The sequence below is a fragment of the Saimiri boliviensis genome, chromosome 7, assembly GCF_048565385.1.
Source record: "Saimiri boliviensis isolate mSaiBol1 chromosome 7, mSaiBol1.pri, whole genome shotgun sequence".
Lineage (NCBI taxonomy): Eukaryota > Metazoa > Chordata > Mammalia > Primates > Cebidae > Saimiri > Saimiri boliviensis.
The window spans coordinates 117,954,342-117,968,215 of record NC_133455.1 but is presented as its reverse complement, the minus strand read 5'-3'; the positions used below and the strand labels follow the sequence as shown (position 1 = coordinate 117,968,215).

The window sequence follows — 13,874 nt, the reverse complement described above, 5'->3', positions numbered from 1 at the left end:
ATGGTATGCGCCTGTAGTCCCAGCTACTCAAGAGGCTGAGGTGGGAGAATTGCTTGAGCCAGGGAAGTCAAGGCTCTAGTGAGCCAAGATCATGCCACTGCACTCCAGCCTGAGTGACAGAGTCAGACTCTGTCTCAAAAAAAAAAAAAAAAAAAAAAAAAAAAAGATAAAAGAAAGGAAGAAATAAAAAGAACGTAATTTTTAAGGTATAAACCCATAAGGAAAAAGAAGGCAGAAGAACAGAAGAGAGCAGGAAAGTTATATAAATTTTGGAAGCTGGAGAACAGATAGACCAGGGACAATGACACAGGAGCCCAGAGAAAGCTAAATGCAGACATCCAGTGAAGCTAACAATGAAATCGATTAGCTCAGGAACTGGAAGCACCAAGTATTTTAGAATGGAACAGAGGTAAGAGTTATGTGGCCGGGGCTGAATGAAGAATATTAATTGAAAATACGTATAAGAAGTTATACAGCTCCTGGATCTCCTCTTTTTGTCTGGCAGAAAACTAAAGATAATCCTTTTTAAAGAGGTTGAACTACAGTTTAATATACCTGGCAAAGGCAAAGAGATGTTGTGACAGGGATGTCACAGAGGAATTAATTAAAAGCCTACTTTCCAATTGGGGAGACCTTTCCCAACACCCAGAACATCAGGTAGCCCTTTTAGTCTCATGCAGGAGACTAGGTTTCCCTAAAGGAAAAACAAAAACAAAACAACAAACGAAAACAACTTAAAAACCCTGAAGTACCCAAGAGAAAAGAACTTCAGATGATGTTACCTGGGAGACCCATTAGAAAACAGCTAGATCCCTAAAAGAAACCTATTTTCACTAACAGCAGCAACATTCTCAGTATTTTTAATGCCTCATACTAAATACAAACAGACAGCTAAGAAATCACCAAATATTTAAAGAAAACCTCTATCTTTAAATTTGAAGCCCAAGACAAACACAATAAAGAAACTTGGAGAAAAAGACACAAAAGCAAAAGAAAACAAATCGCTACCAATAAAAAACTCTAAAGAATAGGCTGTCTTTAGAGGGGCAGAGCATTCAAAGAACAAAAAAGAGCCCTTGGAAATTAAAAACATGATATCCAAAAATTTAAAAGAAAAATGCAACAAGAAGGTTGGGAGACAGATTTGAGAAGCTCTCCTCAGAAAGTAGAACAAAAACACAAAGAGATGTGTAACAGGTGAGAAAAATACAGCTGCAGTCAAGAAGGTCCACCATAAAAATAAAAACTCCAAAATGAGAAAATCTAAAATAAATTATTTAAGAAATAACAAAAGAAAACATTCCAGAATTCGAGGTACAGATTTCTAGACCAAAAGGACTCACCTAGTGAGAAGTTCAACGAGAAGGGAAAGGGGAAGAGGGCAACAGGAAGCATGAGCATTTTTTTTTTTTTGAGATGGAGTTTCACTCTTTCGCCCAGGCTAGAGTATAGTGGTGTGATCTCAGCTCACTGCAACCTCCACCTTCTGGTTTCAAACAATTCTCCTGCCTCAGCCTCCTGAGTAGCTGGAATTACAGATGCCTGGCTAATTTTTGTATTTTTAGTAGAGACAGGGATTCACCATGTTGGCCAGGCTGGTCTTGAACTCCTGACCTCCGGTGATCCACCTGCCTCGGCCTCCCAAAGGGCTGGGATTACAGGTGTAAGCCACTGCGCCCGGCTGACTAAATCTTAAAACGTTAGCAAATCAAATCCAATAAATAAAAAGAATAATGTATTGTGCTAAATTTTATTTATTCCAGCAAACTGGGAAAAGAAGGTAAATTCCTTAATTTGATGATAATTATCTACAGAAAAACCTTAGCAAAGAATATCTAATCACAAAGTATTGAATGCTTCCCCAAGATCAAGGGTAAAAGGACTAAAAAGGAAGTAGAAGGGCAAGAAGGGGAAGGAGAAGGGGAAAGGAACAGAAAGAAAAGACAGGGGAAGTGGAGCGGGGAGGGGAAAGGAGAAGAAAAAAGGAAAGAAGAGAGGAATCAAAAGCACATGATCAAATTCTACAGCACTGGGGGGAAAGAACATGTTAGCAGCTTCCGGAGGAAAAAGGAAAGGACAGCATACAAAGACTGGAATTACAGTCACATCAAACTTCCCAATGATACAAGATGCTCAAAGACAATGGAGTTCTATTTTCAAAATTCTGAGAGAAAATAGCTACAAAACATGAAAACAAATTAGTCAACCAGGTATGAGGATGAAAAAAACATTCAAACAAGATCGAGAATTTTAACTTTTTGAGCCCCCTTTCAAGAAGCTGTTAAAAATGGTCTCTATTAAGAAAAGAGAGTTAACCAGAAGAAACAGAGTCCAGGAAATAGAGGATTCAGCACCAAGGAGAATGGCTAAGTATACACCCAGGCTAATGGAGAAATGAAGTCAGCCTAGAAATCGAGCAAATCCAGACTGTAGCAAGATGATGAAGAAATCAGATACGCTTTTAATTTCGAAGACAAATAAATGGATTGCTTGATGCATCTGAATTACTGAAACAATTATTTGTATTACACAAGTATTAACTGCAGAGAGGAAAAAAGTTTTAGAAAGAAATATACTTAATAGTAATATGTTCATAGCCATAAATAATAAGTAATTAAGTCTGAACTTAAAAAATCATGGCACTAGTGCAGGTGGGTCCTTTGTATTTGCAAACTTGTACCTTGAATTCTGGAAAGTTTAACTATGCTGGGAGGATGGAAGGAAAATTCGCATGTGTATTTTGGGGACATATGGTTTAAAATAGCAAAATCTTAATCTTCCAAAGGAAGTCAGTGTTTAATGTCTAAAACTGAAAAATCAAGAAATAGCATTTTTAAGCAAGTTTATTTTAAAATAAGTAAAAGTAAATGTGAATGCTTCTAATCAAGGGAACCGAGAGCAGTGAAGAGTAGAGCAGTAGACTTGTTTTTTGTTACGAGTCAGGTAGAACAATTTAATATCCATAATATTTACAGGTATTACTTTAATGAAAATTAAAATCAATTTTAAACAATAAAAAAAGAATGATTTTTAAGATTAGTTGGTGGTAAAGAAAGGATGGTCTGAGGTAGACAACTGGATAAAAAGGGAAGTCAATAATGTCAACTGCAGGACCCCAGCCATGGTAAGGACCTGATCTACTTTGATGCTGGTAAAAAAATAAGTAAGCTACTGGAACCAACAAGGAAAAGACACGCTTATTTATTCAACAAACTAAGCATGCACTGGATGCAATTCACTATAAAAGGTTATGTGGGTGGCTACAAATAGAAAATAGAAAAAAGTGTCAGGATAAAAGCATAATTGTCCATAAATATATAACAACAACAAAAAAATCAACTTGACAGTAACCTTTTTCGGAGAATAGAAAAAGAGGGGCCAGGCACAGTGGCTCAGGCCTGTAATTCCAGCACTTTGAAAGGCTGAGGCAGGTGGATCACCTGAGGTCAGGGGTTCTGAACCAGCCTGACCAAAATGGAGAAACCCTGTCTCTACTAAAAATATAAAAAATTAGCCGGGCATGGTGGCACATGTCTGTAATCTTAGCTACTCATGAGGCTGAGGCAGGAGACTCGCTTTAACTTGGGAGGCAGAGGTTGTGGTAAGCCAAGATCGTGCCATTGTACTCCAGCCTGGGCAGCAAGAGTAAAACTCCATCTCAAAAAAAAAAAGAAAAAAAGAAAAGAGAAAGAAAAAAAGGAAATATTTCTTTTTATGTGGCCAATATAGCCTTGATGGCAAAACACCAAATACATGATAAAAATGGAAAATTATAAGGTATTCCTTCTCATGAGCACAGATTAAAAAAAAAAAAATCTTAAAACATTAGCAAACTAAATCCAGCAATAAATACAAAGAATAATATATCATGCTAGATTTTATTTATCCGAGTATACTGGGGAAAGTAAGTAAATTCCGTAATTTGACAAAGGTTATCTAGAGAAAAATCTTAGCAAAGAACACTCAGTCACAAAGTACTGAATACTTCTCCAAGACCAAGAAAAAAACAAAAATAAGGATTCTATTATCATCCTATTCAACACTGTATTTGGGTGCCCCAGCCAGCATAATAAGGCAAAAAAGAGAAAAGGACTGGAAAGAAACAAACACAACTCTCATTATTTGTAGAAACATGATTCTGTAGCATAAAAAAAATCCTAAAGACAAGTACACTTAGCAAGGTCCTGTGATACAAGCTCAATATTCTAGAAGGAGGAAAAAAGAAACTATTTCCATATTCCAGGCACAATTAGAAAATAAAATATTAAAAGTTTAGAATATTCTTTATCACTAGCATTTAAAAGCACCAAATACCAAGGAATAATAACTCTAATGAAAGACAGGCAAGACCTCTGCTGAAAACTATAAAACATTAAGAGAAATTAAAGATCTAAATAAATGGGGAGATTTACCATGTTCATGGTTTAGAAGATTAATGTTATAAAGATAATAATTCTCTCTAAACTATCAGTTAAATGCAAACCAAATGAACATCTTAGTATGTGTTTTTTTGGAAGGCGAAACTCACAAGACAATTCTACAATGTATATGGAAACTGAAGGAGTTAACAATAGCCACGGTAATCCTGAAAAAACACTAAAGACATAGATGAATCTATTACAGTTATAATAATTAAGACAGTATAATATCATATGAGTAAAGGCAAAGTAACCAAGGAAACATCAGAGTCTAGAAACAAACTCACACAAATACAATCACCTAATTTATGACCAAGGTGATATTACAGAGTAGTAGGGAAAGGACAGTCTTTCCAATAAGCAATGCTGAATCAAACAGTAATATGGAAAAAATATATATTTTAACCCCTGCCTCACACTACACACCAAAATCAATTCCAGATGGATTGCAGATCTCAAGAAGAAAAGTTAAATGAAGAAATTTTAGGGAAAAAAAAAGAAATAAAGTATCTTTGTACCTTTGCAGAAGACAAATATTTCTTTCTCTTTTCTTATTTCTATATATTTATGGAATACAAGTCATGTTTTTACATGGATATATATGATGTATCTATTATGTGTAGAAGTGTGAAGTCTGAGCTTTTAGTGTAAAACCTCAGTGTACGGTATACCCATTAAGTAATTTCTCATCCCTCAACCCTCATAACGATTTCTTAAACAACATAAAAGGTGTTAATTCATAGAAAGAAAATTTAAATAAACTGTACTACATTAATTAAGGCCTTTCTTTTCATCTAAAGATACTACTGGGAGAATAAAAAAGGTAAATCACAAACTGGGAGATACATGCAGTATATATCTTGACAAAGGATTCATATCCAGAAAGTATAAGGAACTCCTATACCTCAATAAACTTTACCAGTTTTTGGGTTATTTTTTGAGACAGGGTCTCAGCTTTATTGGCCAGGCTGGAATGCAGCGGTTGCAATCATGATCATGGCTCACTGCAGCGGTGGGACAAAATTAATCATACTGAATGAAACATTTTTGTGAAGAGCTTTATCAGAGACAACTGCCTGCCAGGCATGGTGGCTCATGCCTATAATCCCAGAGCTTTGGGAGACAGATGCAGGAGGATCACTTGAGCCCCGGAGTTTGAGACTAGCCTGAGTAACACAAGAAGACCCCCATCTCTAAAAAAATAAAATTAGTGGGGCGTGGTGGTGTGTGCCCATAGTCCCAGCTACTAAGGAAGCAGAGGTAGGTGTACTGCTTGAACTGAGGAGTTTGAGGCTACAACAAGCTATGATCGCACCACTGCACTCCAGCCTATGTGACAGGGCAAAATACTGTCTCACAAAAAAAAAAAAAAAAAAAAAAAGTTAAAAATACTGACATAACTAATGCACAAATTAGAGGTGACTTAAGAGACAAAGGAGATCAGACGAGGTAAAGAATATACTACACCAGGTGTATAACTAAACATGCCTAAGTGTGTGCATAACTGTCTGGAATCAGAGAATACATAATGGAAGGGAGGCATTTGAACATGAAGACAACATTCTTTAAAAAATAACAAATGTGAAAAAGATTTAAAACATTATAAATTCAAACATACAAAAATGTACATGATACAGGAATAAGTAGTCTTAGCATTTTAGTATGCTAATGCTCCAAACTTTTCTTGAGATATACTTGTTTCTTATTTCTTGAGAAAAATACTGACATATATGCCTGTTTCTTTCTCTTCCCTTCTCCTGTCTCCCCTCCCTCCCTCTTCTCTCTTTCTTTCTCTTTGTTAAAGAATCTGAGATCAGAGGTTCCCACATTTCTTTTCTTTGTTTTTGAGATGGAGTCTCGTTCCATAACCCAGGCTGGAGTGCAATGGCATGATATTGGCTCACTGCAATCTCTGCCTCCCAGGTTCAAGCGATTCTTCTGCCTCAGCCTCCAGAGTAGCTGGGATTACAGGTGCCGCCTGCCACCACACCGGGCTGATTTTTGTATTTTTAGTAGAGACAATGTTTTGCCATGTTGGCCAGGCTGGTCTCAAACTCCTGACCGCAGGTGATCCACCTGCTTTGGCCTCCCAATGTGCTGGGATTACAGGCATAAGCCACCACGCCTGGCCTTAGTTCCCACATTTCTTAACAGTATGTATCATACACTGTGTATATATTACATGGTTTTAAATTTTAAACAAAACTAGATCTTAGGCCAGGCGCAGTGGCTCAAGCCTGTAATCCCAGCACTTTGGGAGGCCGAGGTGGGTGGATCATGAGGTCAAGAGATCAAGACCATCCTGGTCAACATGGTGAAACCCCATCTCTACTAAAAATACAAAAAATTAGCTGGGCATGGTGGCGCGTGCCTGTAATCCCAGCTACTCAGGAGGCTGAGGCCGGAGAATTGCCTGAACCCAGGAGGCAGAGGTTGCAGTGAGCCGAGATCACGCCATTGCACTCCAGCCTGGGTAACAAGAGCGAAACTCCGTCTCAAAAAAACAAACAAACAAACAAAAAAACTAGATCTTAAACATTTTTATAAAATTTAATTTTTAAAAATCGGTCACATCAGTGCACACTTTATTCTTTTGAATGAATGTAATATTCCATACGATATAATAGAATGTATTTCGCCATGAAGGACTGTCATGAATAATGCTCAGCCAATACCCTTGTACACTTGGGTCAGTATTTCTCTAAGACAGCTATCTACAAAGGAAATCACCAGATCAAAAGGAATGCATATTTTAAATTTTGATTATTACTGGCAAATTGTCCTCTAAAAAGGCTTTATCAATTTCTACTTCCACCAAAGCACATGGAGGCATATCATTTTCTACCATATTGGCCAATGCTAGGCAATAGTCAACATTAACATATTTTTGCCATGTTGACAGACACAAATAGTATAATATTTTAATTTCATTTATCTGATCACTAGTGAGGCCAACAAAGAGTATACGACATCAGAAATCGTAGACAGGGGAAGTAACTATAATTATGGACAGAAGATTGCAGAGAAATGTGAAAGTTAAAGTATATCTTAAGACCAACAAATGATTTAATTTGGTTAAAATACCAGAAAGGTAAAGGCCATGATGAAGTTGTGAAAGGTGAATACCAACTTATGCCAACTTAAGAGTGCAACTAGACTTTTTCCTACAGTTTATAAAACTACCATGAAAATTTTTTTAAAGAAAGCAGTGACATTAAAACCATGTTTCAGAAAATTTAGGAGCCATGTGTAAACTTTTATGGAAAAAAATGGCAGGGACATCAACCAGAGGCGAGGATTTAGCCAGAGATGACAAGAACATAAACTAGAGCAGGAGACTTAGGAAAGGAGAAGAGACGCATTAGAAATACATTATTTACAGAGCCAAGATGAAGAAAACTGGTGGGTAACCACATAACAAAGGAGTAATCATGTTGATGGTTGAAGAAAAAGCTCTTCATCAACCAATCTGATGACTACATATAATGAATAAAACTGCCAGGAAATGTGCCCAAAAATATATTATGCAAGAAAAACACAACAGATGAATCATCTTAAAAACTCTAATCAAAATAAGAAAACATATTTCTTGGGTACCTGAGAGATCACTGCTTTCAATTCGCCGGAGATCTGAATCGGCCCAAAAGAGCTTGCCCAGCCTGCTATCAAGGGCTAAAGCAATTGGTTTACTTAAGCCACTGAAAAACAGGACCTCCCGTTCTGTCCCATCCAAAGCAGCCCGTTCAATTTTAGGAGACCTTTCCTGAAGATTGGTAAAATACATATACCTAGAGGGAAAGGAGGAGAAAATGAGTTACTGGAGTAAGAACACATAAAATGACAATATTCTTTTTTTGTGTGTGTGACGGAGTTTCGCTCTTGTTACCCAGGCTGGAGTGCAATGGCGCGATCTCGGCTCACCGCAACCTCCGCCTCCTGGGTTCAGGCAATTCTCCTGCCTCAGCCTCCTGAGTAGCTGGGATTACAGGCACGAGCCACCATGCCCAGCTAATTTTTTGTATTTTTAGTAGAGACGGGGTTCCACCATGTTGACCAGGATGGTCTCAATCTCTCGACCTCGTGATCCACCCGCCTCGGCCTCCCAAAGTGCTGGGATTACAGGCTTGAGCCACCGCGCCCGGCAAAATGACAATATTCTTATTAAGACAAATTGATGTAGAATATTTTAAAATGTTTTAAAATATGTATTTTTTGGCCATGTATAGTGGCTCATGCCTATAATCTCAGCACTTTGGAAGGCCAAGGCAGGGGGACTGCTTAAGCTTATGAGTTAGAGACCTGCCTGGACAACACGGCAAAACCCCATTCCTACAAAAAAAATACCACAAAAATTAGCCAGGCATGGTGGTGTGTGCCTGTAGTCCCAGCTGTTCAGAAGGCTGAGGTGGGAGGATCACTTGAACCCAGGAGGCAGAGGTTGCAGTGAGCTGAGATTGTTGTTACTGCACTCTAGCCTGGGTGATAGAGCCAGATCTTGTATTGAAAAAAAAAAAAAAATATATATATATATATATATATATATATATATACTTATTTATATATATTTATATATTTACATTTTCAAAAGGTCATGGGATACTTTTACTACTTTTAATAGTAGCAACAAAGGTACACAGAAATTATTAAGAAGCTTTCATAGATTAATAGAATAGTGTTAGACATAGGCATACATATGTTTTCAGAATAACACAATGAATTAAAGATCAGTGACTAGAGACACCTAAACACAAAAGTTTAAATTCTCTAACTAATCTATTTAATAACTAAAAAGAAGTCATATATAAATAAGTTCTTGTATTTAACTTCTAAATTTCATCCTTTTCCTCTAACTCTTTTGAAGTAAGCTATTTTCCTTGCTGAATACCTTATCATTCATTCAGATACAATTGAGCACTGAGTATTAAATGCAAAGCTCTGTATTAAATGAATGAAAACATATTAGTTCCCATCATAAAGAAAACTGATATCTAGTGGTAAATACAAGACTAAAAAATAATTAAATATAAGGTAAATCGGAAATGACTAAGTATACCTTATTCATAGATACAGAGTGCTAAGTATTCAGGAGGTGGGAAAAATCACAGCTGTTTGAGATGAGGTAGATCAAAGAAAACTTCCCGGAGGATATAGCAGTTGAAATGGTCCTGAAGGCATAGTTAAGACTTAGAATTAAACCAATAGTGGCCCAGGAAAGAAAGTCTGGGCAGTGAAATCAAAGACAGTACAAGAAAGTTATTAAGATAATGCAGAGACAAATGGATAGAGAAGACTGAGTTGTTTGCTGGAGCACAGAACACTTAAAGGTAAGTAAGTAATGGCTGAAAAAGAAGGGTGAGGTAGGTCTCAGAAGCCACAGTATCTGAACGCCACTTTAGTAACATACCCTTTCTCTGGGTTTACCACAATGGCTCGAGGTCTGTCCTGCTCGCCTTTTAGCACCACTCCAATTGATCTCCCATCTAATCTTGTCACATTAATGACATTGGCAGCCTCACAAGTCCAGTAGATATAGCGGCTGTAAATATCAATGCTGAGGTCATAAGGTTGTATTTCCAGGTTCTGACTCGGAACAGAGCTCACAACCACAGTAAAGCCCTAGGGAAGAAAAGAAATACACAGAAAATTAAACTCTAGGGCAGCTAACTCTGAGACAATCACTCACATGCTTATACCTACATGGGCACAAAGCTAAGAAGGCTCTCTCAAGTCTTGAGGAGTATGTCTTACTGATACCATTTTTAATGGGTAATGTGCTTCTTTGTTAACACACATTTCCAATGTTTCTTGGGTTATCCCGCTGCTGAAAAGAGCTAAGGTCAGATTAGTTGCTCCAAGAACCCGACAATGCCTTGATTAAGAGATGGGAGTGAGAAGGTAGCAATTCTCTTCTGTAAACTGGAGACAACTGTGGCTAAAACCACACCCCAGAAATACCTCTAAAAAAGCAGTTCACAACTAGAGGCAATATTGCCCCGCCATGGTCATTTGGCAATGTTTGAAGGCATTTTTTACTGTCACGACTCTGGGAATATAACTGGTATCTAGTGGGCAGAGGCTAGGGATGCTGTTAAACATCCTACAGTATTCAGAGCAGCCCCTCACAACAATTATCCAGCCCAAAATGACCACAGTGCTTAATTTGAGAAATGCTGCCCTAGCAATAAAAGCAACTAGTAAAGGTTACAAATCAAATCCATCATCTCTTTTTCTGATCTTCAACTCTACACATGTAATTTTTAAAAAAATAAAGTCAAGGAAAAAGAGAGGCTTCGTCTATTTGTTCAATCCGAATTACAGCTTAACTCAATCAGTATCTCTGAAGTAACATATTCCTTAATGAGGTTATCTAATTTATTTGCCATGTAGTTGGCTGTGTAATAAATTTAATTTCTATCTATTAGTTATCAGCCCATCAGTCCTGGCCTATATGGTAGAAAGTCCATCTAGAATATACAGCTATGACTATACCCTAAATGATCTCTCAGCAGCTGTAGATATATTACCTCCTTGCTCTTTATTGTAAGATGAGACTTATCGAAAAATGGTACTCTAACTTCCCTAAATTTTAATACATTCAAGATACAACTTAGTATCACTGCTGTAAGAACGATAACAAGTAATTATTTATAGTATTATAATCACAGTCTAACAGGGCTTAGCCACAGAACGAAAGCAAAGAAGTATAGATAATGGTACAGAAATCCATAACTGGTATGTAAATGGGTAAGATTTATTAATAATATCCTCATTCCCATTCCACATTCACCAAATAATTATGACTAATACAACCCATTGGATTAATAACATGTTAGATGTTTTTAATCTTACTGAGACTGTGTTATGTTTCATATCCAAACCTTTTAAATAATAGTTAATTAGTAGTGTAACTGTTATTGAATTCCTATTACATAACACATAAGAGCTACGTGCTTTGCATTCTTTCCAGTTAAAAAAAAGTTTGTAAGAATCCTAGTGAGGAATAGAGCTGGTATCAGAACCAAGGCCTATGTCAAGGCTTCTAATACTCCATACAAATAGAAATGTAAAAAAAAAAAAAAGACTTCATAAAGAAATGTAGGGGGCAGTCACAAAGCCATTACCAATATAACAGCTTAAGTAAGCCTAACAATTTTCATCATAATATCATCATCAAACAATTGCTTACTCAAAGAAAATATCATCAGAAGGAAAAAAGCTACTGGATCCAGAATTTCAGTTTCTTACATACATACTTAAACAGAGTCAAAACAAGTGAAACAGGATGCTTGGTGAGTCCAGTTATTAGTCAGGAGAAACGAATTTTGAACCAAGCTCTCAATTACCTGGCTGCCATCTTCTTGTGCCTTTCGGATCATGTTTTGTCGTGAGTCAATCCAATAGAGTTGCTTGTCCAGTGGGTCATAGTCAATGGCCCGGACATTCCGAAGGCTGTGGATGGGAAGGATGATGTCAGGGCTCTGTTGTTCATCAATCACCATGCGGTTGATAGCACTCTTTTGACTGAAGAGCAGGAAAGTGGTAGGAGCTTAAAAGGAAGAAAAGAGAAAATCTGAAATCTAGTTACTCTACATCCTCTATCATCCAATGATTTAATCAGCTTGTTGTATATATTTCACATAAAACAGACATAGATGTTGAAGACCTAAGGCTGAGGACAGAATTCTTTGGCATGCCCTCAAAAACTCTCTTCAGAGTAACACTAATCAGCACTCTCGTTACCAAATCAGTTATGAATTTACCTAATGATACAGCCACCTACCCTATTTTTCTCCATTTTGTTCAAGAGATACCACAGAAAACTTTATTTCCATGAGGCACTTGATAAAAATTTACAAAATTCTCCTGGTCTACCAAGTGAATAACCCTTAACCTATTCTGTCTGGTGGGTGGCAGGAAGCCTGGGCTTGCCTAAGTTAAAGCAGAAACTTACAGACGGATTTTGCACGTGACAGGGCAAGATCCATCTCAAGGGGAAAAAAAAGAAGGCTGATTTTAGTCTCAGCCGTCTCATTTGATCTTAAGTAAGTCACTGAGCCTCTCTAGGCCAAAGTTTACTCAGCAGTAAAATAGAGGGTATAGCCACCTTTTCCCTCTCACTGAATTACTATGAGAATTTTACAACATACATGAAAATACTTTAAAAACTGTAAGGCACTATATAAATGTAAATTTTTAATATATTTTTAATCACTTAAAATTTTTATAAAAACTTAATAGAGATGGTGTCTCGCTATGTTGCCCAGGCTGGTCTCAAACTCCTGGGCTCAAGCAATCCTCCCACCTGGGCCTCCCAAACTGCTGGGATTATAGGCAGAGCCACTATGCCCAGCCATAAATTTAAAATAACTACTGTTTATTACCAGTAGTAGTTGTAATAAACTTAGTAATAACAGGCATTAAACCCTCATAGATTGCAGATACTATTTTCTTTTGTATGTGATGACGGCATAGAAAAGGAGCAGGTAAAACTTACAAAATAATAGAAGCCTTATGATATAGTTTGACTGTGTCCCCACCCAAATCTCAACTTGAATTGTACTCCCACAATTCCCACATGTTGTAGGAGGGACCCAGGCTGGTCTTTCCCATGCTATTCTCATGATAGTGAATCAGTCTCATAAGATCTGATGGGTTTATCAGGAGTTTCCACTTTTGCTTCTTTCTCAATTGTCTCTTGCCACCAGGTGAGAAGTGCCTTTTGCCTCCCACCATGATTTTGAGGCCTCCCCAGCCATGTGGAACTGTAAGTCCAATTAAACCTCTTTTTCTTCCCAGTTTCAGGTATGTTTTTATCAACAGCATGAAAATAAATGAATACACTTTATGTTCATTATTTCTAATCCTCATAAAATCTTTATATTTTCACTAAAAAATATTCTTTGTAGGCCGGGCGCGGTGGCTTACACCTGTAATCCTAGCACTTTGGGAGGCCAAGGTAGGTGGATCACAAACTCAGGAATTCCAGATCAGCCTGGCCAATATGGTGAAATCCCGTCTCTACTAAAAATATAAAAATTAGCCAAGCATGGTGGTGAGCAGCTGTAAGCCCAGCTACTTGGGAGGCTGAGGCAGGAAAATCACTTGAACCTGGGAGGTGGAGATTGCAGTGAGCTGAGATTGCATCACTGCACTACAGCCTGGGCAAGAGCAAGACTCCGTCTCAAAAACAAAACAAAACAAAATATATTCTGTGTTGATGCCCTAAATTCATGAAATGGGAAAATGCAACAAAGACAGCACATTTTCCTTTCTCAGGGACTAGTCCTCTTATTACTATGCAGTCATTTTTAATACAGGAAAATATCTAGAAAAGAATGACTTTTGAGAGACTACCAACAACTTCAAAGTCTAATGCCATTTTTTAAATCTTCATTGAAATATTTTTATACATTTCATAATTATACTCTATTTTCTTGGTGCTCAGTCATCACCTAA

The 13,874-nt window shown here is 37.3% G+C and overlaps 1 protein-coding gene across 4 annotated transcripts in view; it reads right to left on the bottom strand.

Annotated features, from left to right (window-relative positions):
• Positions 1-13,874, bottom strand: part of LRP6 (LDL receptor related protein 6) — a 157,429-nt gene that overhangs the window by 24,038 nt on the left and 119,517 nt on the right. For all 4 annotated transcript variants that reach the window (XR_012518596.1, XM_003934520.4, XM_074403273.1 and 1 more), the window contains 3 exons: positions 11,762-11,964; positions 9,823-10,034; positions 8,016-8,206 (listed from right to left, as the gene is read on the bottom strand). Coding sequence is in view for 3 of the 4 variants with exons in the window: in XM_003934520.4 (XP_003934569.1) it covers positions 8,016-8,206; positions 9,823-10,034; positions 11,762-11,964 (606 nt within the window). In the remaining variant the exon portion in view is untranslated. The remainder of the gene's footprint in view (positions 1-8,015; positions 8,207-9,822; positions 10,035-11,761; positions 11,965-13,874) is intronic.